Source organism: Antedon bifida, chromosome 1 (genome assembly GCF_963402885.1).
Source record: "Antedon bifida chromosome 1, ecAntBifi1.1, whole genome shotgun sequence".
Classification (NCBI taxonomy): domain Eukaryota; kingdom Metazoa; phylum Echinodermata; class Crinoidea; order Comatulida; family Antedonidae; genus Antedon; species Antedon bifida.
In genome coordinates, this window is record NC_136226.1 from 30088839 (window position 1) to 30115876 (window position 27038).

Genomic DNA, 27038 nt, shown 5'->3' on the forward strand with positions numbered 1-27038 from the left:
CGGTAAAGTGTCCCCTTAATAGGGGTATCCCGTTTAGGGGGTCCCAAATGAGGGGTTGTACTGTAATTAAGAAACCTGTGTATATTAAACAACAATACCAAGTTACATGTCTTAAAGTTACTGTGTCATGTTATCTGTATAACCTTTGATAATCAATACAGCCTCCCCGACGCCCACACCCCCCCCCCACATTAGAATACACAGTACGTAATACAAAATATTAACGTGTACATTAAAATAAAACATTGAAATATTGAAGATTAAACATCCAATTTGTATACACTATATTAAGGTCATGTGATTGTGTCTTACGTAGTTAAATGTAAAAAAATATTGTTAAATAATTTTATAATTAAACTAAAATTAATATGCCAACATATTAAGATAACACCAGAATATTTAAATGCACAACTTAAACAATTAAGACATAAATGGTAATAATTTAGTTTGTGTACTCTAATTGCTTTAACAATGTGATTGTTCCTGATCTATTCTGATTACGAAAATTTAACAGAAATTTATGAATTATCTGGATGCATGTTATTTTAATAATTAAATATTTTTACATTGTTTGCTCCGTGGTTTGCCACAGCAACTCTTCTTGGTCTTTCTGAGATTAAAGCAATCCCTATTGGAGTATTCAACCCATCATCTTTGTTATCTACTCGTTTAATAAATATACCATTTTTATCAAATAGTTGTAGTTTATGATTACTGGATACTATTATATTCCCATCCATATCCATGGTTATACCACAAGGACCCTTGACTTTACCATCTTCTTTACCATAGCCTACAAGGATGTTTATCAGCTTATCATCACCATCAAACATTTGTATTCTTCTATTTCCAAAATCAACAACAATCACATGACCATCCTTTGTTACAGCAACATCATCTGGTTTTTTCATTTGACCTGCTTCACTACCTTCAGAACCTATCTTACCCAGTAGACTATCATCAATATTGAATTTAAACACACAGTGACATTCACGGTCTGCTACATATAACATCCTGGTCTTTTGGTTTACTGTTATACCTTCAGGATATTTTAATACTCCTTTACCAAAGGTTCGGATTTCATGATATTGATTATCACACATTACAACACATTTACCTAAATCATCACTATACACCATGTGACCATTGCCTATTAGATGCATTCGATTGACTTGGACATTTTGTGGTATTTGTATCTTAGAAACAAAATTACCTGATTGATCAAACTTTATTAAATCTTTACTGTAGCTTGATACCAACATACATCCATCAGTATCTAATACTACATCTGTCACTTTGTTTGTTTTATTGTTTTCTTTATACTGTGATATCTTATCTATGGTATGTACAAGTCCAACAGGTTCCACCTTGATACTCACTGGTGAACCTATGACGTGCGACATATCTCCATCAGTAATATCCATGTGCCAGTCTCCTTCCAAATCACATCTACCTGTTACTGTGTACTCTCCCTTTCTGCGTGTTACTTTAGTGGCTGATTTCTCACCTGATGAGTTGCTTAGTGTGGCTGTTAATTTACCAACATCACTCTCTTCTAGACTTGATACTCTCACACTAAATGGCTGTCCTTTTGTGACTGAAATATTCTCATCTTCTTTGTTAACTCTGTATACACCACCAACAGTGATAAGTTTACCAACACCTTCATGATTCATCAACTCAACCAGCTTTGGAGATGGAATAAACTTTGGTGTAATTCTTGTTTTAGCAAATGATTTATCCAATTCATCTGCTGCAACGTCATTCTCAACTGCAGTGATAGTTGTCTGGTATGATGCAAGGTTTTCTGTTTCTGTTGGTGTATTCATTGTTTTCTTGATTGATTCCATCAACGTGTTTACTTGTGTCAGCTTTGATTCAATACTTTTAACTTGATTATCAATCACTTTGTTTTGTTCTTTATAAATCTGTGTAAGATTTGCCATCATTTTCTTCGTTTCTTCCTTCACCTTTCTGATAATTGTCTTCTCGTGAATTTCAATCGCTGTTCTACTTAACTTTAAATTAGATTCAAACTCTGATCTCTCTTTAGTGATAACATCTAATCTCTCTTTTAGTTTTCTCTTAATGCCTTCAGCTGTCTTCATCGTTTCAGTAACCGTTAGATTAATGTCATTCAGAGCTGTCAGCATTGGTATCACCGTGTGTTGATTTCTATAACAACGGACAATATGTTTGCAATCTTCACATGCAGGAAGTTTACATGTACGACAGTAATCTTCCAGTTTTTTATCCGGGTGATTTTGGCAGTTTAGTGAATCTTCACTTTGTTCTTCTATATCTGTATCCAGTGTGTATAGTGGATGGTTCGCCAGCGCAGGGAACATCTTATGCTGTTGGATGCATTGTCGACACATATACATTTCACATTCAGAGCAATAGTCCTGAGGTTGATTCGCACATCTTGAGCATGCTTCTGGTTTTTCGTATTCAATCTTCTCAACGTATTCGACAAGGTAACTGATTGTTTCATTGCACTTTAAATGTTTCAAATCACCATCTTTAAGATCGTACGTCTGACGACATTTTGGACATCGTATCTTGCCGTGTCTTCTCATCAAATCTTGCAAGCAGTTTAGACAGTAAGTGTGAAGACAGTTAAGCGCCTTTGGATCTGTGAATCTTTGTAGACAGATTGAACATTCCAGATCTCTTTTGTCAAAAAACTTCAATACTGTTTTAGCAGACATCTGTAAAATACAATACAGTATTTTTTTCAGTTAGTGTAAACTATAAGATGTATTCCAGAAGGAATGACAGAGTGTGAGGATGATCAACATAACCCTAATGTTGGCTTTAGATGGATGGATAAGAAATAAAATAAGAAAATGGTTTAAAATGTCTACTATTAAAAGAAAAGCAACCAACAGAAAGTACAGTAACGGTATCCTCTGTCAATTTACGAAAACAAAAAAATCTAAAACCATCACCGCTATAATAATACAAAGATCAACAAATATATACATAATGAATGTTTCTGAGTTGAATGGGGTTGATTTTAATGATTTTAAAAATTGAGGCAGAGCCAAGATGAATTCAGTCACGAATACAACATTCGTTATTTGCTTCATAACCTTCACACATTGTGTAACAACTTTTATTCAATTTCATGTATTGTAAATGGCGACACCACGCAGTAAATATCAAGTTGGATATCACAAACATAACCCAACCTATCGTATCGAGTAAAATTATAAAAATGTTTACACAAAGCTAAGAAGAGTGGCCTATAATAGTAGGGCCTACCTTCAATCGTTAAAAGGAGAGAAAATAATACATAGCTGGATACAAAAGATATTGTACACAATTAATACAACATTGTATATAGAACCTTATTTTTATTGTAGAAAATGTTATTACTTACTTTGAAAATGTTGTAAACTTTAAAAGATTGTAAATATTCAGACGAACCTTCTACTTGTGTTCCTGCTGTCTGTTGTGTATTAGCCAATGTACCTTCTGGCCTTTAAATATTATTATTGAACGTTCTTTCATCTAGTAGACTGGAGATGTGTACCGTACTTGTGTTCCTGTTCTTGCTGTCTATTGTGTATCAGACAATGTACCTTCTGGCCTTTAAATATTGTTATTGAACGTTCTTTCATCTAGCCTAGTAGACTGGAAATGTGAACCGTACTTGCGATCAGTTGAATGTGTGTAGTTAGTTAGTATTAGTGGGTTATTTCCTGTTGTTAAGACAATTCAAGGTACCAAATTCACTATAAAGTACACATATCTTGATAATATAACATTTGTATTTAGAAAATCAGGGTAGTAAATTAATAAAAAACAAGCTTCTTTGTTTGCTTTTTTGCGTAATTGTGAAATAGAGGTAAACAAAAGTCAGTTTATATAAGATAGTGTTAACCATATATTTAATATTAACGTTATATTGTTACACACGAAAAGACCCTTTTGAGAAGTTGACTCAAACTTTCGTGAATAGGCCTACACTTTATATAATTTTGACATTCCTCATGTGCATTTCAATCCTAAGTTAATATTAAAAGTTACTGAGTTCCTAGTCCTCGAGAGACAATATGGGTTATAATGTTATTGTTTTAATACGTTTTAATTATTAAATACGGTTTGTCAATGTTTACACAAATTTTAACTTGGAAAAAATAGGCCCTTTCATTTGAATTCATGAGCAATTTGTAACTATAACTAAAATTTGGAAAATCCAGGGATCTGATTAGACTTGCTTTATGTATTTGTGTTTGTCAGTTACGCTTAGCAACTAGATAAAAATCACGTAACCAGGTCCATGGATTTATTAACTTTTTATTTGTATTTCAATCAACAAAAGTTAAAATGAAGTAAGTAAGCCTATGTTGCATACAACAAGAATAAGGCTATTGAATGGATGTTTGGTTCAAACTATGTCCTTTGAATAATGATGTTTCTTCCTACTGGGTACATGTTTTATTACAGTATTTTTTCTGCACTTTTTTTCAATCGTAAAACCAATCTTTCAATTTACACAAACAATTTAATTTTACTTTACTTGTTGAATGAGGTGAATGTTCGTGATATGTTTTATAACACACCTAAACTAAGGTAAATTCAAATTCATTGTAAATGGCGAGCATGCGCAGTCATATACAGCGCAATCACGCATTACCAATCACTTATTTTGATTTGACGTGAAAATTGTAAAAGCTAAAACTTCAATCTTGTTTTATAACACACCTAAACTAAGTTTAAATTCAAATTTATTGTAAATGGCGAGCATGCGCAGTCATAAACAGCGCAATCGCGCATTACCAATCTTACTTAGACTAAAACTTCAATCGTTAAAATAATACATATATAAGAGTAGCATATAAGTGATACAACATCAACCAATCAAATGACAAAGACATGCATAGGGTACCCTGTAGGTCTAATACAAAAAATTGTATAAAAACTCATTTTTACAACATAATAATTGTAGAGAAAGTATTACTTACATTTAAAATGTCACAGACGTCTTTCTTTTTTAATGTTGACTGAAATTATTCAGGCGAACTTGTGTTCCCGTCTGATGTGTGTTAGCCAAATATACCTTTGGTCCCCTTTAACTATTTTTATTCAACGTTATTTTCTATATAGGTGTATATCTTCTGCGATCAGTTGAATATGTGAAGGATATTTTTTTAATACGTCTGTTGCACAATGTAAGGTACCAAGTTCACTGCTGTCACAAGTGACATAAAGTTGTGTATATATTTTGCAAGTCATTCTTACTTTTCCTTTTGTTTTCACTATTTGAACCTTTCTTTTGTTTTAGGAAGCTATTGTGTGAAGCCAGTGGAGCAGAGTTTTTGTGTTGCAGAGAAGGATTGTGTGGTGTTTGCTGATTGGAGGAGAGGTATAAGAGTTAAGTTAGTGTGTGAGTTGCTGATTGGTGGAGAAGGATAAGGTGGTGATATGTGGATAATTGAGGGAATTTTGAGGTAGATGGAAATTGAGAGGAGACAGAGAAGGAGGGCTATGTTATGTTAAGCCAGAAAGGGATAGGTGAATATTGATATGAGAAACTAAGACGTACAGGAGAAGAAGTAATTGAATTATGGTGATATAGAGCTGAAGCAGAAAGGAAATAAAGAGATATACATGAAGTTAATAAATTGTGAGTTGGAGATAATTATGGTGATATAGAGCTGAAGCAGAAAGGAAATAAAGTGATATACATGAAGTTAATAAATTGTGAGTTGGAAGTAATACTATAAGGCTGTACTTAAATGTAGAACTGTTAATTGTTGAGATTACTGAGGATTAATTGAAATTGTGAATGTAAATTGACGGAAGAAATAACTGTTGGAAACAGTAGAAGTTGTTGCATGTAAAGAATTGTTTGGAAATACTGAAGAGTAACTGGATTGATACTGATATTATTTTACGTGGAAAAGGAGAAAGAAATAATTGGTCGGGGAGCGGATTGCAGTGCAGAACGACATCAAGAAACATTTTAACGTTATATTTGATTTATTTATATGCCAGAAAATAGGAAGAATTATAATTGATAATACAAGCAGAACGGGAGCAGAGGCGTGGGAGTTGTTTAGTTGCAGAATCGTTTTAACTTTTATCTTTCTAATTTGGTTTTGTGTCAGCGTAGGAGAGAAGGCAAGAAGGAACGATATTGTGGACATTTATTATTGTTTAATTATTCATCTTGTGATATTATTGTATTTGAAAGGGGGGTTTCGGGGATTTATTTAAAAATAAGAAGATTGTTGATATTTTGTTTGGAAGGATTGGGAAATTTGGGGAATTGCATAAAGTGTGTGGGGAATAGGAAGACTGTATCATTGTTTGAGAATTGGTTGGGTTTTTTTTGTGGGTTTTTTTTGGGGGGTTTGAATTATAAAAGAAAGAATTGGTTGTCAAAGATTATTATTAAATTTTACTTTTTACATTTATATGTGTACAGTTGTGGCTGTTTACCGTTGTTCACCGTTGGTTACCAGCAATTACATGTCCGAAAGAGCCGTAATTGCGGCTGTGTGACATTTATGGGGGCTCGTCCGGGAGACTTTGTAACCTAGCGTGAACATTGGTAGATGAAACAATTGTACGTGATTCTTGGATTGTCTATTTGCCATATTATTGGCATACTGTATACTTATATTGGATACTTATATATATATATATATTTTTTTTTTCTTAAGAAATGGATCTCACTAAAATTGTTGACGCAGGAAAAGCGTTGGGGTTAGATGGAGTGGAATTAAGAGAGTTTGTGGAAAAGAGAGAGGAAGCTGCCAGAGAGAGAGAAGAGAGAGCACGAGAGAGAGAAGAGAGAGCACTAGAGAGAGAAGAGAGAAACAGGGAGAGAGAAGAAATGGAGCGAAACAGAGACAGGGAAGAGAGAGAGAGAAGAGAGGCACTAGAGAAGGAAGAGAGAGAGAGAAGAGAGGCACTAGAGAAGGAAGAGAGAGAGAGAAGAGAGGTACTAGAGAGGGACGAAGCAGAGAGAAAAAGAGCGAGTGAAGAAAAAGAGAGAGAAAACGAAAGGGCGAAAGAAGCTGAGAATCAGGCCTATCTTATAGAGATGCGAAGGTTAGAAATCCAATTAGAACAAGAAAAGAATCGGGCACGGCCGGGTGGTAGAGTATTACCCAATCCTGAGTCACGGGTTAAGGCCAGTAAACCTAAATTACCCCCTTTCCATGATCGAACAGATGACCTAGATGCCTATCTGAAAAGGTTTGAACGGTATGCGACTAGTCAGGAGTGGAAAGAAATTGAGTGGCCGGTTAACTTAAGTGCCCTACTAACTGGGAAGGCTCTCGAGGTTTATTCCAGGTTGTCGTCAGCTGAAGCTAACGATTACAAACTGTTGAAATTGGCTCTTCTAAAACGGTTTCAGTTAACCGCCGATGGATTTCGACATAAGTTACGAACAGCTAAGCCCGAATACGGAGAAAGCGGCCCGCAATTTGCTGCGAGGATAAGCAATTATCTTGATAGGTGGATTGACCTAGCAGAGGGGGAAAAAACCTTTCAGGGGTTAAAAGATTTATTGCTGCGAGAGCAGTTTACCGATGGGTGTGGGAAGGACCTAGCTCTGTTCCTAAGGGAACGTCAACCGAAAACGATACAAGCGATGGCTGAAATTGCGGAGCAATATTTGGAAGCTCGTGGGGGATTATTTGGTAAACCAATAGAGTTTAAACAAAAAGAGCCAAATTCTCCTCAACTCTCCTCTAATAATGTTCCCAGTACATCCTCATCACAAAGCCCTTCTAGTTTCCGTAGTCCAACTTGTTTTATATGTCATCGTGTAGGTCACCTAGCTAGAAATTGCAGAGCCTCAACTATGCATAAGCCAAACTCTCCTCCAAAATGTTACCGATGCTTAAAAACAGGACATATTGCCAGAAATTGTAGACAGGACGCCAACAGTTGCGCTGGGTTGTCTACTTCACCACAAACAGAGTCTGATTGCCAGAAATGTACAAAACAACACGAATGTAAAGCCAAAGAAGAAATTCCCGATGTGGGTGCCAGTATGGTTACGAAAATGTCAGAGTCTTTAAATCAATGTTGTATCAATAATGATGGTGATAAGGTCACTCTTCAATGTGGGCACTGTCTTCCAATTATGACAGCGGCTCTAAATAATTCAATTAGTAAAATGCCCGTTTATACAGGTTGTGTTGGGTCACGCTGCGTCTCTGTTCTTCGTGACAGTGGCTGTAGTGGGGTGGTTGTGAAGAAAGATCTTGTATCAGCCGAACAACTTACTGGTAAGGAGAAAACCTGTGTGCTGATTGATGGCACGGTCCGCAACTTACCGGTTGCATTAATACATGTTAATACTCCATTTTTTTCAGGAAAGACGTATGCACTATGTATGAATAACCCTATTTATGACTTGATATTAGGTAATATTGCAGGAGTACGAGCACCAGGAAATCCAGATCCCACATGGACAGAGCGAAATCTTCAAGGATGTTCTGTTGTTACCCGGTCTCAAGCTAACACTATGGATAAACCATTCAGAACACTTAAAACTACAGAAATACACAAGCAAATCATCACAGCGGGAATTATGAAAACCGCCCAGCAACAAGATATCAGCCTTGCAAAATTCAAGGATCTTGCAGAGAAACAAACTACAACTGTGAGTAACAAACAAGCCGAGGCTAGGTTTATTTATCATAAAGACCTATTATATAGGCAATTTTCCTCTCCTAATATTGAACACGGGGATAAGTTTACCCAACTAGTAGTGCCAGCTGACTATCGACGCCAGGTAATGCGCCAAGCCCATGAAACCTTATTAGGAGGACACCAAGGGGTAAAAAAGACGACAGATAAAGTGTTGACAACATTTTGGTGGCCTGGGGTAACTGCAGATATTACTCGATATTGTCGATCCTGTGACATTTGTCAGAGAACTGTACAAAAAGGTAGAGTTACGAAAGTGCCTCTAGGAAGCATGCCTTTGATCGAGGTGCCGTTTGAACGGATTGCCGTTGATATAGTTGGTCCCATTTTCCCCATGTCTAAAGGTCGTAATCGTTATATACTCACAATAATAGATTTTGCTACTCGTTATCCAGAGGCAGTGCCTCTACCAAATATTGAAGCTGAACGGGTTGCTGAGGCCTTGGTTGGTGTTTTCTCTAGACTTGGTATCCCGAAAGAAATGCTTACCGATAGGGGATCACAATTTACATCTGAAGTCATGAGGCAAGTTAGTAAGTTGTTGTCTATACGTCAGGTAATGACATCTCCATATCACCCAGCTTGTAATGGTTTGGTCGAACGGTTCAATGGAACACTCAAACAAATGCTGAAACGTATGTGTGCAGAAAGGCCTACTGATTGGGATCGTTACATTGACCCACTACTTTTTGCGGTTAGGGAATCTTCACAAGAAAGTTTAGGGTTTTCTCCTTTTGAACTGTTATATGGCCGTACCGTACGAGGACCCATGTCCATCCTAAGGGAATTGTGGACCGAAGAAATCGAAACACCAGAAACAAAAACCACCTACCAGTACGTTATGGATTTACGGGAACGACTACATGAAACCTGTCAGATGGCTCAGAAGAATCTACAAAAATCTAAGGTCAGGTACAAACAATATTATGACAAAAAGAGTAAGTCCCGGGAATTTGAGGTTGGGGATAAGGTACTACTTTTATTACCCACAGACAAAAACAAACTATTGCTTCAATGGAAAGGTCCTTTTAAGGTTGTAAAGAAATTTGGGTATCTAGACTACCAAATTGACCTTAACGGGAAATTCAAAATATTTCACGCCAATCTCTTGAAAAAGTATTATGAGCGAACCGCAGACATTAGTGCTGCCTTAGGGGTATCTGAGCCTTCTGGTATCCTTGAATTAGCTAGCACCGCTGTTATTGAATGCGAACCTAATGAAACATTTACAAATAACCAAAATTATCATCTATCTAATGAGAATCTTTTACAGCTCCACCCTCTACTAGCAAAAGAAACAACAGCCGACATCCACATCAACGAAAGCCTGGATAATACACTAAAGCATGAGGTGCACCGACTTATCGGAAACTACAAAGATCTACTGACGGATTTACCGGGTAAGACTACACTTGGGCAGCATGAAATCAAGCTGGAAACTGATGATACAATCCGTTCCAAGCCCTATCCACTTCCACATGCGTTGCGAGGTACCATTAAGGATGAGGTAAATATGATGTTAAATCTGGGTGTAGTGGAGCCTTCAGGGGCACCGTTTGCCTCTCCAATAGTATTGGTAAAGAAACCGGATGGGTCAAATCGATTCTGCGTGGACTTTCGAAAACTTAATCAGGTTACAGTTTTTGACGCCGAACCGATTCCGGACCAAGAGGAACTGTTCACAAAGTTGGCCCATGATCATTATTTTACTAAGATAGATTTAAGTAAAGGGTATTGGCAAGTTCCCATGGATGAAGCGTCAAAACCTTTAACAGCCTTTCTAACACCAGATGGTTTGTTTCAATTTAATGTCATGCCGTTCGGCTTAGTCAATGCACCGGCTACTTTCAGTCGTATCATGAGAAAATTACTCAAAGGAATGGATAATACACTTAATTATATTGATGACATTCTAATTCACACAGCTTCTTGGGATCAACATATGAAATGTTTGTCTGAATTGTTTGGACGTCTCCGCAGGGCCAATCTAACTGCTCGACCAAGCAAATGTTTCATTGGTTATGAAACAATCGAGTTTCTTGGCCATGTGGTAGGGAAAGGACATGTTCAACCTCGAGTGGAGAAGATACAAAGCATCTTGTCAGCCAAACAACCAGAAACAAAGAAACAACTCCGGTCATTCCTTGGGATGACCAACTACTATAGAAAGTTCATTCCTAATTACTCTGTGATTGCTTGTCCATTAACCGACAAAACGAAGAATCGGGAACCTAACCGAATATGTTGGGAGAAGGCCCAGGAAAGTGCGTTTGTTAAACTTAAGGAAAAATTAAACAGTACTCCAATTTTATGCCTTCCTAATTTAAACAAAGATTTTATTTTGAGAACAGATGCGTCCGAATATGGAGTGGGAGCGGTTCTAATGCAGCAGTATGGTGACGTGAAGTTTCCCGTGGCGTACGCTAGTAAGAAACTGCTTCCTCGAGAAAAAGCATATTCAGTGATGGAAAAAGAATGCTTAGCCATTGTATGGAGTGTACGAAAATTTGAGTCTTATTTATATGGACGAAACTTCACGTTGGAAACTGATCACCAGCCGCTTGTGTTTATGCACAGAGCGAAATTGTCCAATGGGCGAATTATGAGATGGGCCCTGGCTCTACAACCGTACAAGTTCCGAATAGAGGCGATTAAAGGCAGTGAAAATGTAGGAGCTGATTATTTAAGTCGAGTGTAAATAGGACCCGTCACGGTATGGAGAAAATGTTGATACATTATTCTTTTAGAGGGGAGTAAATGTCACAAGTGACATAAAGTTGTGTATATATTTTGCAAGTCATTCTTACTTTTCCTTTTGTTTTCACTATTTGAACCTTTCTTTTGTTTTAGGAAGCTATTGTGTGAAGCCAGTGGAGCAGAGTTTTTGTGTTGCAGAGAAGGATTGTGTGGTGTTTGCTGATTGGAGGAGAGGTATAAGAGTTAAGTTAGTGTGTGAGTTGCTGATTGGTGGAGAAGGATAAGGTGGTGATATGTGGATAATTGAGGGAATTTTGAGGTAGATGGAAATTGAGAGGAGACAGAGAAGGAGGGCTATGTTATGTTAAGCCAGAAAGGGATAGGTGAATATTGATATGAGAAACTAAGACGTACAGGAGAAGAAGTAATTGAATTATGGTGATATAGAGCTGAAGCAGAAAGGAAATAAAGAGATATACATGAAGTTAATAAATTGTGAGTTGGAGATAATTATGGTGATATAGAGCTGAAGCAGAAAGGAAATAAAGTGATATACATGAAGTTAATAAATTGTGAGTTGGAAGTAATACTATAAGGCTGTACTTAAATGTAGAACTGTTAATTGTTGAGATTACTGAGGATTAATTGAAATTGTGAATGTAAATTGACGGAAGAAATAACTGTTGGAAACAGTAGAAGTTGTTGCATGTAAAGAATTGTTTGGAAATACTGAAGAGTAACTGGATTGATACTGATATTATTTTACGTGGAAAAGGAGAAAGAAATAATTGGTCGGGGAGCGGATTGCAGTGCAGAACGACATCAAGAAACATTTTAACGTTATATTTGATTTATTTATATGCCAGAAAATAGGAAGAATTATAATTGATAATACAAGCAGAACGGGAGCAGAGGCGTGGGAGTTGTTTAGTTGCAGAATCGTTTTAACTTTTATCTTTCTAATTTGGTTTTGTGTCAGCGTGGGAGAGAAGGCAAGAAGGAACGATATTGTGGACATTTATTATTGTTTAATTATTCATCTTGTGATATTATTGTATTTGAAAGGGGGGTTTCGGGGATTTATTTAAAAATAAGAAGATTGTTGATATTTTGTTTGGAAGGATTGGGAAATTTGGGGAATTGCATAAAGTGTGTGGGGAATAGGAAGACTGTATCATTGTTTGAGAATTGGTTGGGTTTTTTTTGTGGGTTTTTTTTTGGGGGTTTGAATTATAAAAGAAAGAATTGGTTGTCAAAGATTATTATTAAATTTTACTTTTTACATTTATATGTGTACAGTTGTGGCTGTTTACCGTTGTTCACCGTTGGTTACCAGCAATTACATGTCCGAAAGAGCCGTAATTGCGGCTGTGTGACAACTGCAATGTACATATATATATATATAACAACATTGTATTTGGATAACCAGGGCAGTAGTATACTGTAGTATTAAGAACTTTGTTCTTTTGCGAATATTTTAATTTATTAAGTAATTAGACAAGCGGGTTTACCTACACATCCAACTTTGTAAAAAAAAATAGTTTGATAGTGTAGACAGAGCTTTAGACTAAGAGAAAGCCACCATCTATATTTAAACCCGGAATCTTCTGCTTGTATGCGGACACCCTAACCATTAGACCACTGGACTTTCATGGTATGGTTCAAATGTGATTGTATTGTATAGCGACATTTTAACACCCTTGACGTGGTACGGTAAAACAACACTGGTCCTCAATTGTACACATGCGCAATAGAGATAAAAATTGATACGCCGCCTCATCTTCCAGTTCATATAAGAACTTCAGGTGAAGATTAGCAAGATATTAGTTTGTTCAAGAAATTGTTGGTAAGACTTAGAGAAACATTTTGTTGGCTTATTCATATTGTTTAATCATTGTACGATAAAAGTGATAACATTAATAAAGATAAGGTGGACAGTAGAATACTGAATCTGGCAGGCTATTAAACCTGACATTTAAAAAGGTAACAACAAAATTATATTACGTTTTCATCATCTTATAGTTACTAAGTCGATAATCTAAAAGTTGCATTGTACATGAAATTAATAATTCTCTTCGTTACATGTTTAGAAGAGAATTTATATCTCATCGTAGTTGTACGACACAGTTTGGTATGCCGTGTGTTGTTTTGCAAATTGCTTGTGCAGGTGTAGTGGGAAAGGGAGTATTCTTAGTCATTCGCGTTTTTGTTAATCTTGTTATATTAGAAGTTGTCCAGTATTGTATTATTTTTCTGCCATACCACATTATACGGTATAGGTTGCTATATTGGTAGCAAAATACCCGTTTCATGCACGGTACCGCATGATAATATGTTATGTATTATTTTCAGTCGCTCTCGACCTTGGAGCTTTTCAATGTTATTCAACGTACTGTGTGCTCGGTCGCCACCACGGGGCCGGATAGGAATTTTCAGAGATTTTTCCCCGATTCAATCATTTCCGGGGTTTTTTATTCTTTGTTTTTCGCCTATCCCAAGGTTAAGAGTGATTTAGAAAGATGTTATGGTTAGCATACGTTTTCTTTCGGCTCATTAAATTATACGTTAACATGTAACTGGTTTTCACTGATATAATAATTAATTCAACAAAAGTCACTTAAGATATTTAAACTTTATTTTAATGCATATAGTATTATTTACTTTATAAAATTGGTTCAACAGAAAGTATAAAAATACAAGGCTATTTAATTTTAATTTTGCTTACATTCCTTGGCATCTGAAACGAAGATATGCAATTAATTTGGTTGGTTTTTTATATACGATGTGCATAGGGTTACGGTAGTTAGCGTGTGTGGCCGCACCGTCCCAGAATAAACATGTTTTAAACAGATAGTTTGTTTTTGTTGGTTCTTGTATGGGGTTAACGGGGACTGAGATGAGATTAGCTCTTAACTTCTAACAATTGCTATAATCCATATAATAATACAAATCCCTTTTCTCATTTTTTAAAATATCATTTATTTAACTTTAATACAGCATTGTTAATTTTATTTACAGTAATATAATAATTATTATGAGGCCTATACAAGTTTTTATTTCTGTTACCAGCGCGATTCACAGACAAAATAAACATCAATGTAGATTGTCAACACCATGCCTTCTTCTGATTTTATAATAAAAATAATAGGCCAGTAATATGTAAAATAATTATAATCTTATTATTAGAGTAACATGTATAAAAGACAATTATACTTGTGTAAATATTAATATTATTATGTAACTTCTTAGTATAGAGAACCCTTGGGGATACCTTAAAGAACCAACAAGCGTTCCCTTTTAAAGAGATGTCCTCTGAATAGTATTAACATAGTAAACGTATTATTACCCAATTGATCGTTTCGCGGTAAAGTGTACCCTTAATAGGGGTATCCCGTTTAGGGGGTCCCAAATGAGGGGTTCTACCGTAATTAAGAAACCTGTGTAAATTAAACAACAATTCCAAGTTACAGGTCTTAAAGTTACCGTATCATGTTATCTGTATAACCTTTGATAATGTATTCTCCCCCCCCCCCCCACATTAGAATACACAGGACGTAATAAAAGATATTAATGTGTACATTAAAATAACAAATTGAAAGTAGTAATATTAAACATTAAACATCAAATTGTATACACTATATTAAAGTAAGGTCATGTGATTGTGTCTTATGTAGTTAAATGTAAAAAAATATTTCAATCATAGCCTATTAAAATGCCTTATTAGTACCAATGAATACATCCTGTATAGGCATCAATGTGATTGTTTGAAATGTGTTTTATGGTTACTAGGTGAAAGAGATCTAAAGCTCTGTCTACACTATCAAACTGTGTGATGTGTCAAAATATGGTAGTGATAATGTATGCTTACATATGGTATGACATATTTTTAATTAATTTTATAATTAAACTAAAATTAATATGCCAAAATATTAAGATAACAACACAACAGAACATTCAAATATACAACTTAAACAATTAAGACATAAATGGTAATAATTTAGTTTGTGTACATTAATTGCTTAATAATGTGATTGTTCCTGATCTGTTCTGATAACAGAAGTTTATCAATTATCTGGATGCCTGTTATTTTAATAATTAAATATTTTTACGTTGTTTGGTACATGGTTTGCAACTGCAACTCTCCTTGGTCTTTGTGAGATTACAGCAATCCCACATGGAGTATCCAACCCATCATCTTTGTTATCTATTCGTTTAATGAATTTACCATTTTGATCAAATAGTTGTAGTTTATCATTACTGGATACTATCATATTCCCATCCATATCTATGGTTATACCACAAGGAGCAACGACTTTACCATCTTCTTTACCATAGCCTACAAGAATCTTTATCAGCTTATCATTAGCATCAAACATTTGTATTCTGTTATTATCAAAATCTGCAACAATCAAATGACCATCCTTTGTTACAGCAACATCATATGGTTCTTTCATTTGACCTGCTTCACTACCTTCAGAACCTATCTTACCCAGTAGACTACCATCATCAATATTGAATTTAAACACACAGTGACATTCACGGTCTGCTACATATAACATCCTGGTCTTTTGGTTTACTGTTACTCCCATTGGATATTTTAATACTCCTTTACCGAAGGTTCGGATTTCATGATATTGATTATCACACATTACAACACATTTACCTAAATAATCACCATACACCATGTGACCATTGCCTATTAGATGCATTTGATTGACTTGTACATTTTGTGGTATTTGTATCTTAGAAACAAAACCACCTGATTGATCAAACTTTATTAAATCTTTACTGCCACTTGACACTAACATACATCCATCACTATCCAATACTACATCTGTCACATTTACTGTTTTATGATCTTCTTTATACTGTGATATGTTATCTATGGTATGTACAAGTCCAACAGGTTCCACCTTGATACTCACTGGTGAACCTATAACATGTGACATATCTCCATCAGTGATATCCATGTGCCAATCTCCTTCCAGATTGCATCTACCTGTTACTGTGCTCTCTCCCTTTCTGTGTGTTACTTCAGTGGCTGATTTCTCACCTGATGAGTTGCTTAGTGTGGCTGTTAATTTACCAACATCACTCTCTGCTAGAATTGATATTCTCACACTCAATTGCTGTCCTTTTGTGACTGAAATGTTCTCATCTTCTTTGTTAACCTTGTATACACCACCAACAGTGGTAAGTTTACCAACACCTTCATGATTCATCAACTCAACCAGCTTTGGAGATGGAATAAACTTTGGTGTAATTCCTGTTTTAGCAAATGATTTATCCAATTCATCTGCTGCAGCGTCATTCCCAACTGCAGTGATTGTTGTCTGGTATGATGCAAGGTTTTCTGTTTCTGTTGGTTTATTCATAGTTTCCTTGATTGATTCCATCAACGTGTTTACTTGTGTCAGCTTTAAATCAATACTTTTAACTTGACGATCGATATCTTTGCTTTGTTCTTTATAAATCTGTGTAAGATTTGCCATCATTATCTTCGTTTCTTCCTTCACCTTTCTGATAATTTTACTCTCGTGAATTTCAATCGCTGTTCTGCTTAACTTTAAATTAGATTCCAAATCTGATTTCTCTTTAGTAATAACATCTAATCTCTCTTTTAGTTGTCTCTTAATGCCTTCAGCTGTCTTCATAGTTTCAGTAACAGTTTTGTTGATGTCATTCAGAGCTGTCTCCATTGGTATCACCCTATGTTGATTTCTATAACAACTGAGAATATGCTTGCAATCGTCACATGCAGGAAGTTTACATGTACGACAGTAATCTTCCAGTTTTTTATCCGGGTGATTTTGGCAATTTAGTGAATCTTCACTTTGTTCTTCTATGTCTATATCTAGTGTGTATAGCGGATGGTTCGCCAGCGCAGGGAACATCTTATGATGTTGGATGCATTGTCGACACATATACATTTCACATTCAGAGCAATAGTCCTGAGGTTGATTCGCACATCTTGAACATGCTTCTGGTTTTTCAGATTCAATCTTCTCAACGTACTCAACTAGGTAACTGATTGTTTCATTGCACTTCAAATGTTTCAAATCATCATCTTTGAGATCGTACGTCTGACGGCATTTTGGACATCGTATCTTGCCGTGTCTTCTCATCAAATCTTGCAGGCAGTTAAGACAGTAAGTGTGAAGACAGTTAAGCGCCTTTGGATCTGTGAATCGTTGTAGACAGATGGAACATTCCAGATCTCTTTTGTCAAAAAACTTCAATACTGTTTTAGCAGACATCTGTAATATACAATACAGTATTTTTTTCAGTTAGTGTAAACTATAAGATGTATTCCAGAAGGAAGGACAGAATGTGAGGATGATCAACATAACCCTAATGTTGGCTTTGGATGGATGGCTAAAAAAGAAAATAAGAAAATGGTTTCTAAAAATGTCTACTATTAAAAAGAAAACCTCTGTCAATTTACGAAAACAACAAAAAATCTAAAACCATCACTACTATAATAATAAATAATACAAAGATCAACAAATATATACATAATGAATGTTTATGATTTGAATGGGGTACATTTTAATGATGTTAACAATTTAGGCGGGGCCAAGATGAATGCTGTCACGAATACAACATTCGTTATTTGCTTCATAACCTTCACACATTGTGTAACAACTTTATTCATGTATTGTAAATGGCGACACCACGCAGTAGATATCAAGTCGGATTTCACAAATATAACCCAACCTATTGTATCGAATAAAATTATAAAAATGTTTACACAAAGCTAAGAAGAGTGGCCTACAATAATAGGGCCTACTTTCAATCGTTAAAAGGAGAGAAAATAATACATGGCTGGATACAAAAGATATTATCCATGTGTGTTATAATGCACATTGTATATCGAACCTTATTTTTATTATAGAAAAAGTTATTACTTACTGTGAAAATGTTGTAAACTTCAAAAGACTGTAAATATTCAGATGAACCTTCTACTTGTGTTCCTGCTGTCTGTTGTGTATTAGCCAATGTACCTTCTGGCCTTCAAATTGAACGTTCTTTTATCTAGCCTAGTAGACTGGAAATGTGAACAGTCTACTTCCGATCAGTTATTTCCTGATGTTAAGGGATTCCCCTGTTAAGTACCAAGTTCAGTACAATGTACACATATTTTATAATACAACATTTGTATTTAGAAAATCAGGGTAGTGGAGTTCATAAAAAACAAACTTCTTTGTTTGCTCTTTTGTGCAAATTTGAAGTTGACTCGATCTCTTTAAACATACTTTTTATATTATTATAATTCATATTATTCCCTTTTATGTTCATTTCAATCTTGAGTTTAAAATATCCAAACTTATGTACTCTTAAGCAGAGTTTAATGAGTGTTTGATCCTCAAGAGATAATATGGGTGATACAGGTATGATATTAATATCAATACTTTTTAAAATTAAATATGTGTGTCAATCAGACCTAATTTGAATTTATGATCATTGGGCAATAATAGCAATAACGAATTTTTTAATTGTGAAAATCCAGGGAACTTTCTGCATTTTCCACAGCTGTTCTTGCTGAAGGCTGGGAATATAATGAAGAAGTAAACATGGTATTACCAAAAGCACAAGGTGAGTGGTTTAGGATTTATATCAACAATTATGCTATTCATTTTCAGTCACAGAGAAACTATAAACTGCCCCCGTGATATTTTGGAAATGAATTCAATTATAAATGGTGATAAGAAAATCTGTATGCTCTGTCTACACTATCAAACTTTGTGACAAAAAAATGTGATGTGCCCATATATGGACATGGCACGCCAGGACGGACATAATGTCAAGTAGAAATCGCTCGAGTTGATTTTACACATCGCTCACGTTATGTTGACATCGCTCGTGTTATGGAGACAACGCTCGAGTTGAGTTTTCACATCGCTCGTGTTATGGAGACATCGCTCGAGTTGAGTTTACACATCTCTCGTGTTATGGTGACATCGCTCAAGTTTAGTTTTTACACATCGCTCATGTTATGTTGACATCGCTCGAGTTGAGTTTACACATCGCTCGTGTTATGGCGACACCGCTCGAGTTGAGTTTACATATCGCTCGTGTTATGTTGACATCGCTCGAGTTGAGTTTACACATTGCTCGTGTTATGTTGACATCGCTCGAGTTGAGTTTACACATCGCTCGTGTTATGTTGACATCGCTCGAGTTGAATATACATATCGCTCGTATTATGTTGACACACATGCGCAACAGAGATAAACATTGATACACGCCCTCATCTTCCAGTATATTAGGCAAGAAGAAAAAAAACTAGGTTAAAGGCACGTTCATTAATTTATTTTTATTTTGAATTTTAATCGTTTTAACAGTATATTACAGAGCCTATGACGTTTTTGTAATCTGCATTTTAATTGTTTTTAACAATATTTTAACATAGGCCTAAATAGTATTTTAACATTGTCTTTTGCAATTTGATGTATTTTTCTTTGTTATTTTATTGTCTTAATTATGCCAAGCAAAACGAATTTCCATTTTAATTTTTGTTTTGTTTTGTGTCCTTTTTTTGAAAATTAAAAAAACTTTTAATGAAAATCAGAAAATTGTTTTTATATCGGTGAAAACATTCTCGAAAGATTTTGTTGAAGATTAGCAAGATATTAGTTTGTTCAAGAAATTGTTGGTAAGACTTTGAAAAACATTTTGTTGGCATATTTATATTGTTTAATCATTGTACGATAAAAGTGATACATTTTAATAAAGATAAGGTGGACAGTAGAATACTGAATCTGGCAGGCTATTAAACCTGACATTTAAAAAGGTAACAACAAAATTATATTACGTTTTCATCATCTTATAGTTACTAAGTCGATAATTTAAAAGTCGCATTGTACATGAAATAGCTGTTCATTTCTAACAATTGCTATAATCCATATCATAATATCCGTTAACTGTTGAACTGACTAAGTCAAAAGAAGATTGTGAAATTAGCAGTCTTAAACTGAATTGCCTAAGCTTTGCCGATGACTTGGTCCTTTTGGCTCCGTCAGTGACTGGCTTACAAAGCCTAATTGGACTCTGTGAAGGGTTTGCTAGTGACCATGATATTATTTTTAATGAAAACAAATCCAAATGCTTGCTATTTTGCCCGAAAGTCCGCAACCTCAAAGGTGTTCCACATATTACCTTAAATGGGGCACCTCTAATCGTTGATAATTCAATAACCTATCTTGGTCATGTGATCAGTAATAATCTGAGTGATGAAAGTGACATCAAACGTCAATATCGATCTATTTGCATTAGGGCCAACTCTCTAAATAGAAAGTTTGGAAAATGTTCTACTAACACTAAATGTTATCTATTTAAGAGTTACTGTGTCAGCATGTACTGTTCAACCTTATGGTGTAGATATAACAAGAGCACTCTGAGATCACTGAAAGTATGTTATAACAATGCCTTACGTTTGCTGCTGAAGCAGCCTAGACATTGTAGTGCAAGCATGATGTTTGTCTTAAATGACGTCCCATCCTTTGATGAGTTCATTAGAAAATCTGTTTTTAGTTTTAAAAATCGTGTGAACGCAAGTAGTAATTCCTTGATCATGGCCATTAATCGCCACGTTCTTAATGTGTCAAGAATGCACATACAATGAAATGCTTTGTTGCATTGACTTTATACATTTACATATCTTTGTTTTTGTTCTATGAGCTGTTAGATTAAGATTTTTTTTTCTCTCTTTTGCTATGGATATAATATTATGTCGCCATGATATTCCGAAATAAAAAGATAAATGAAATGAAAATAATACAAATCCCTTTTATAATTTTTTAAAATATCATTTATTTAACTTCAATACAGCATTGTTAATTTTATTTACAGTAATATAATAATTATTATGAGGCCTATACAAGTTTTTATTTCTGTTACCAGCGCGATCCACAGACAAAATAAACATCAATGTAGGTTGTCAACACCATGCCTTCTTCTGATTTTATAATAATAAGTAAAATAATTATAATCATTATTGGGTAACATGTATATAAGGCAATTATACTTGTGTCAATATTAATATTATTATGTAACTTCTTATTATAGAGAACCCTTGGGATACCTCAAAGAACCAACAAGCGTTCCCTTTTAAAGAGGTGTCCTCTGAATAGTATTAAAATAGTAAACATATTATTACCCAATCGGTCGTTTCGCGGGAAAGTGGAGCAGTGTCCCCTTAATAGGGGTATCCCGTTTAGGGGGTCCCAAATGAGGGGTTCTACTGTAATTAAGAAACCTGTGTAAATTAAACAACAATTTCAAGTTACAGGTCTTAAAGTTACTGTATCATGTTATCTGTATAAAAGGTATTAAAGTTACTGTACCATAATTATCTGTATAACCTTTGATAATGTATTCAACCCCCTCCACCACCCCCCCCCCCCCCACACATTAGAATACACAGTACATAATAAAAGATATTAATGTGTACATTAAAATAAAAAATTGAAAGTAAAAATATTAAACATTAAACATCTAATTTGTATACACTATATAAGTAAGGTCATGTGATTGTATCTTATGTAGTTAAATGTAAAAAAAATATTTTTAATAATTTTATAATTAAACTAAAATTAATATTTCAAAATATTAAGATAACAACAGAACATTTAAATACACAACTTAAACAATTAAGACATAAGTGGTAATAATTTAGTTTGTCTACACTTGCTTTAATAATGTGATTGTTCCTGATCTGTTCTGATTACGAACATTTAAGTTTATCAATTATCTGGATGCATGTTATTTTAATAATTAAATATTTTTACATTGTTTGGTTTGTGGTTTGCCACTGCGACTCTCCTTGGTCTTTGTGAGATTACAGCAATCCCTAATGGAATATCCAACCCATCATCTTTGTTATCTATTCGTTTAATGAATTTACCATTTTGATCAAATAGTTGTAGTTTATCATTACTGGATACTATCATATTCCCATCCATATCTATGGTTATACCAGTAGGAGCAAAGACTTTACCATCTTCTTTACCAGAGCCTACAAGAATCTTCATCAGCTTATCATTACCATCAAACATTTTTATTCTGTCATTAACAAAATCAGCAACAATCACATGACCCTCATTTGTTACAGCAACATCTTTTGGTTTATTCATTTGACCTGCTTCACTACCTTCAGAACCTATCTTACCCAGTAGACTACCATCATCAATATTGAATTTAAACACACAGTGACATTCACGGTCTGCTACATATAACATCCTGGTCTTGTGATTTACTGTTACTCCCATTGGATATTTTAACACTCCTTTACCAAATGGTCGAATTTCTTGATATTGATTATCACTCATTACAACACATTTTTCTATTGTGTCACTATACACCATGTGACCATTGCCTATTTGATGCATGCGATTGACTTTAACATTTTGTGGTATTTGTATCTTTGAAACAAAACCACCTGATTTATCAAATTTTATTAAATCTTTACTGAAGCTTGACACCAACATACATCCATCAGTATCCAATACTACATCTGTCACTTTTTCTATTTTATTATGATCTTTATACTCTGATATGTTATCTATAGTATGTACAAGTCCAACAGGTTCCACCTTGATACTCACTGGTGAACCTATGACATGTGTCATATCTCCATCAGTGATATCCATGTGCCAATCTCCTTCCAAATCACATCTACCTGTTACTGTGTACTCTCCCTTTCTGTGTGTTACTTCAGTGGCTGATTTCTCACCTGATGAGTTGCTTAGTGTGGCTGTTAATTTACCAACATCACTCTCTGCCAGACTTGATATTCTCACACTAAATGGCTGTCCTTTTGTGACTGAAATGTTCTCATCTTCTTTATTAACCTTGTATACACCACCAACAGTGATAAGTTTACCAACACCTTCATGATTCATCAACTCAACCAGCTTTGGAGATGGAATAAACTTTGGTGTAATTCCTGTTTTAGCAAATGATTTATCCAATTCATCTGCTGCAGCGTCATTCCCAACTGCAGTGATTGTTGTCTGGTATGATGCAAGGTTTTCTGTTTCTGTTGGTTTATTCATTGTTTTCTTAATGGATTCCATCAACGTGTTTAATTGTGTCAGCTTTGATTCAATACTTTTAACTTGACGATCAATCACTTTGCTTTGTTCTTTATAAATCTGTGTAAGATTTGCCATCATTATCTTAGTTTCTTCCTTCACCTTTCTGATAATTGTCTTCTCGTGAATCTCAATCGCTGTTCTGCTTAACTTCAAATTAGATTCAAACTCTGATCTCTCTTTAGTAATAACATCTAATCTTTCTTTTAGTTTTCTCTTAATTTCTTCAGCTGTCTTCATAGTTTCAGTAACCTTTAGATTAATGTCATTCAGAGCTGTCTGCATTGGTATCACCTTGTGTTGATTTCTATAACAACGGACAATATGTTTGCAATCTTCACATGCAGGAAGTTTACATGTACGACAGTAATCTTCCAGTTTTTTATCCGGGTGATTTTGGCAGTTTAGTGAATCTTCACTTTGTTCTTCTATGTCTGTATCCAGTGTGTATAGTGGATGGTTCGCCAGCGTAGGGAACATCTTATGCTGTTGGATGCATTGTCGACACATATACATTTCACATTCAGAGCAATAGTTCTGAGGTTGATTTGCACATCTTGAGCATGTTTCTGGTTTTTCAGATTCAATCTTCTCAACGTATTCAACTAGGTAACTGATTGTTTCATTACACTTCAAATGTTTCAAATCACCATCTTTAAGATCGTACGTCTGGCAGCATTTTGGACATCGTATCTTGCCATATCTTCTCATCAAATCTTGCAGGCAGTTAAGACAGTAAGTATGAAGACAGTTAAGCGCCTTTGGATCTGTGAATCTTTGTAGACAGATTGAACATTCCAAATCTCTTTTGTCAAAAAACTTCAATACTGTTTTAGCAGACATCTGTAAAATAAAATACAGTATTTTTTTCAGTTAGTGTAAACTATAAGATGTATTCCAGACGGAAGGACAGAGTGCGAGGATGATCAACATAGCCCTACTGTTGGCTTTGGGTGGATGGCTAAAAAAGAATAAGAAAATGCTTTCTTAAAAATGTCTACTATTAAAAGAAGAGCAACCAACAGAAAGTACAGTAACGGTATCCTCTGTCAATTTCAATTAAAAAAAATCTAAAACCATCACCGCTATAATAATACAAAGATCAACAAATATATACATGATGAATGTTTCTGAGTTGAATGGGGTTGATTTTAATGATTTTAAAAATTGAGGCAGAGCCAAGATGAATTCAGTCACGAATACAACATTCGTTATTTGCTTCATAACCTTCACACATTGTGTAACAACTTTTATTCAATTTCATGTATTGTAAATGGCGACACCACGCAGTAGGTATCCAGTCGGATTTCACAAATATAACACAACCTATCGTATCGAGTAAAATTATAAAAATGTTTACACAAAGCTAAGAAGAGTGGCCTAAGTAGGGCCTACAATAATACATGGCTGGATACAAAAGATATTGTCCATATAGGTGTTAATACACATTGTATATAGAACCTTATTTTTATTATAGAACAAGTTATTACTTACTTTGAAAATGTTGTAGACTTCAAAAGACTGTAATTATTCGTGTTCCTGTTGTGTATTAGCCAATGTACCTTCTGGCCTTCAAATATTGTTATTGAACGTTCTTTCATCAAGCCTAGTAGACTGGAAAGGTGAACCGTACTTGCGATCAGTTGAATGTGTGTAGATTATTGGTGGGTTATTTCCTGCTGTTAAGGGTGTATTGCACAATTTAAGGTACCAAGTTCACTACAAAATACACATATCTTGATAATTTGTATTTAGAAAATCAGGGTAGTAAATTAATAAAATAAATAGAGGTAAACAAAAGTCAGTTTACATAAGATAGTGTTAACCATATATTTAAAATGTATATAATATATATAAAAACGTTATATTGTTTCACACGAAAAGACCCTTTGAGAAGTTGACTCAAACTTTAGTGAATAGGACTATTAATATTAAAAGTTATTGAGTGCCTGGTCTTCAAAAGAAAATATGGGTGATAATGTTGTTATTTTTAGACGTTTTAATTATTAAATACAGTTTGTCAATGTTTACACAAATTAACTTGGGAAAAAATAGGCCCTTTAATTTGAATTCATGATCAATTTGTAACTATAAATAACATTGGGAAAATCCAGGGTTCTGATTAGACTTGCGTTATGTATTTGTGTTTGCCAGTTACGCTTAGCAACTAGATACAAAAAAGCATCATTATCAAAATGTGTTATCAAAGTTTATAGATTAAATTGTGTAGGTCATAGATTTATCATGTAACCAGGTCCATGGATTTATTATTAACTTTTTATTTGTATTTCAATCAACAAAAGTTAACTAAATGAAGTATAGTAAACCTATGTTGCATAAAACAAGAATAAGGCTATTGAATGAATGAATGTTTCGTTAAAACTATGTCCTTTGAACAATGATATGTCTTCCTACTGAGTGCATGTTTTATAACAGTATTTTTTCTGCACTTTTTTTCAATTGTAAAACCAATCTTTCAATTTATACAAACAATTAACTCGTTGAATGAGGTGAATGTTCGTGATATGTTTTATAATACACCTAAACTAAGGTAAATTCAAATTCATTGCTAATGGCGAGCATGCGCAGTCATATACAGCGGAATCACGCATTACCAATCACTTATTTTAAATTGAAAATTGAAAAAGCTAAAACTTCAATCTTGTTTTATAACACACCTACACTAAGTTTAAATTCAAATTCAATGTAAATTGCGAGCATGCATAGTCACATACAGCGCAATCACGCATTACCAACAATTACTTATTTTGAATTGAATTGAAAATTAAAAAACTAAAACTTCAATCGTTAAAATAATACATATATCATGAGCGATACAACATCAACCAATCAAATGACAAAGACATGCATAGGTGTGCCCTGTAGGCCTAATACAACAAATTGTATAAAACCTCATTTTTACAACATAATAATTGTAGAGAAAGTATTACTTACATTTAAAATGTCGCAGACTTCTTTCTTTTTTAATGTTGACTGAAAATATTCAGGCAAACCTTCTACTTGTGTTCCCGTCTGATGTGTGTTAGCCAAATATACCTTTGGTCCCCTTTAACTATTTTTATTCAGCGTTCTTTTCTATATAGGTGTATATCTTCTGCGATCAGTTGAATATGTGAAGGATATTTTCTGAATACGTCTGTTAAAAGGTGTATTGCACAATGTAAGGTACCAAGTTCACTGCAATGTACATAGATATATAACAACATTGTATTTAGATAACCAGGGTAGTAGTATACTGTAGTATTAAGAACTTTGTTCTTTTGCGAACATTTTAATTTATTAAGTAAATAGGTAGAGAAGCCGGTTTAACGTTGTGTTAGATAGTACCATTTTAATATAAATATATATACTTGGCATTTTTACACAAGAGTATTCCCCATATTCGAAGTTTACTCGATCTTTTTAACACACTTATATATTATAATTCATATTATTCCCTTTTATGTTCATTTTAATCTTGCGTTTAAAATATTCAGTTATGTATACTCTTAAGCACAGAGTTTAATGAGGGTCTGGTCCTCGAGAGATAATATAGGTGATACT

General features: G+C 34.5%; 4 protein-coding genes across 6 annotated transcripts; 1 reads left to right on the forward strand and 3 right to left on the reverse strand.

Moving 5' to 3' along the window:
• Nucleotides 1–72: 72 nt before the first annotated feature.
• Nucleotides 73–21697, reverse strand: LOC144849719 (uncharacterized). Of its 3 annotated transcripts, XR_013613995.1 has the most exons (3): nucleotides 21638–21697; nucleotides 14294–14884; nucleotides 13343–13452 (listed from the first exon to the last, which is right to left on the reverse strand). XR_013613995.1 is itself a non-coding variant. In XM_078706754.1 (2 exons), exon 1 carries the CDS (start codon nucleotides 17076–17078, stop codon nucleotides 15468–15470), a length of 1611 nt encoding a protein of 536 aa, XP_078562880.1. In that variant the 5' UTR covers nucleotides 17079–17188; the 3' UTR covers nucleotides 73–143; nucleotides 14817–15467. The 3 variants fall into 3 exon arrangements, 2 of the variants coding, with proteins under 2 accessions (XP_078562880.1, XP_078562871.1); XM_078706754.1 differs by lacking the exons at nucleotides 13343–13452; nucleotides 21638–21697 and adding an exon at nucleotides 73–143 and having other exon boundaries at nucleotides 14817–17188; XM_078706745.1 differs by lacking the exon at nucleotides 21638–21697 and having other exon boundaries at nucleotides 14294–17188.
• LOC144849639 (uncharacterized) lies at nucleotides 285–3670 on the reverse strand. The gene is made up of 2 exons (XM_078706622.1): nucleotides 3386–3670; nucleotides 285–2711 (listed from the first exon to the last, which is right to left on the reverse strand). Exon 2 carries the CDS (start codon nucleotides 2709–2711, stop codon nucleotides 546–548), a length of 2166 nt encoding a protein of 721 aa, XP_078562748.1. The 5' UTR covers nucleotides 3386–3670; the 3' UTR covers nucleotides 285–545.
• LOC144835920 (uncharacterized) lies at nucleotides 6567–11380 on the forward strand. Its single transcript, XM_078691051.1, has one exon. It carries the CDS (start codon nucleotides 6680–6682, stop codon nucleotides 11378–11380), a length of 4701 nt encoding a protein of 1566 aa, XP_078547177.1. The 5' UTR covers nucleotides 6567–6679.
• A 171-nt stretch (nucleotides 21698–21868) lies between the features above and the next one.
• On the reverse strand, nucleotides 21869–24317 carry LOC144846518 (tripartite motif-containing protein 2-like). The gene has a single exon (XM_078703594.1). It carries the CDS (start codon nucleotides 24315–24317, stop codon nucleotides 22149–22151), a length of 2169 nt encoding a protein of 722 aa, XP_078559720.1. The 3' UTR covers nucleotides 21869–22148.
• Nucleotides 24318–27038: the final 2721 nt, after the last annotated feature.

Excerpts from the sequence above, each read along its gene's own strand:
- LOC144846518 (XM_078703594.1), bottom strand. The coding sequence starts at position 24,317 with ATGTCTGCTAAAACAGTATTGAAGTTTTTTGACAAAAGAGATTTGGAA.
- LOC144849719 (XM_078706754.1), bottom strand. The coding sequence starts at position 17,078 with ATGGAGACAGCTCTGAATGACATCAACAAAACTGTTACTGAAACTATG.
- LOC144835920 (XM_078691051.1), top strand. The coding sequence starts at position 6,680 with ATGGATCTCACTAAAATTGTTGACGCAGGAAAAGCGTTGGGGTTAGAT.
- LOC144849639 (XM_078706622.1), bottom strand. The coding sequence starts at position 2,711 with ATGTCTGCTAAAACAGTATTGAAGTTTTTTGACAAAAGAGATCTGGAA.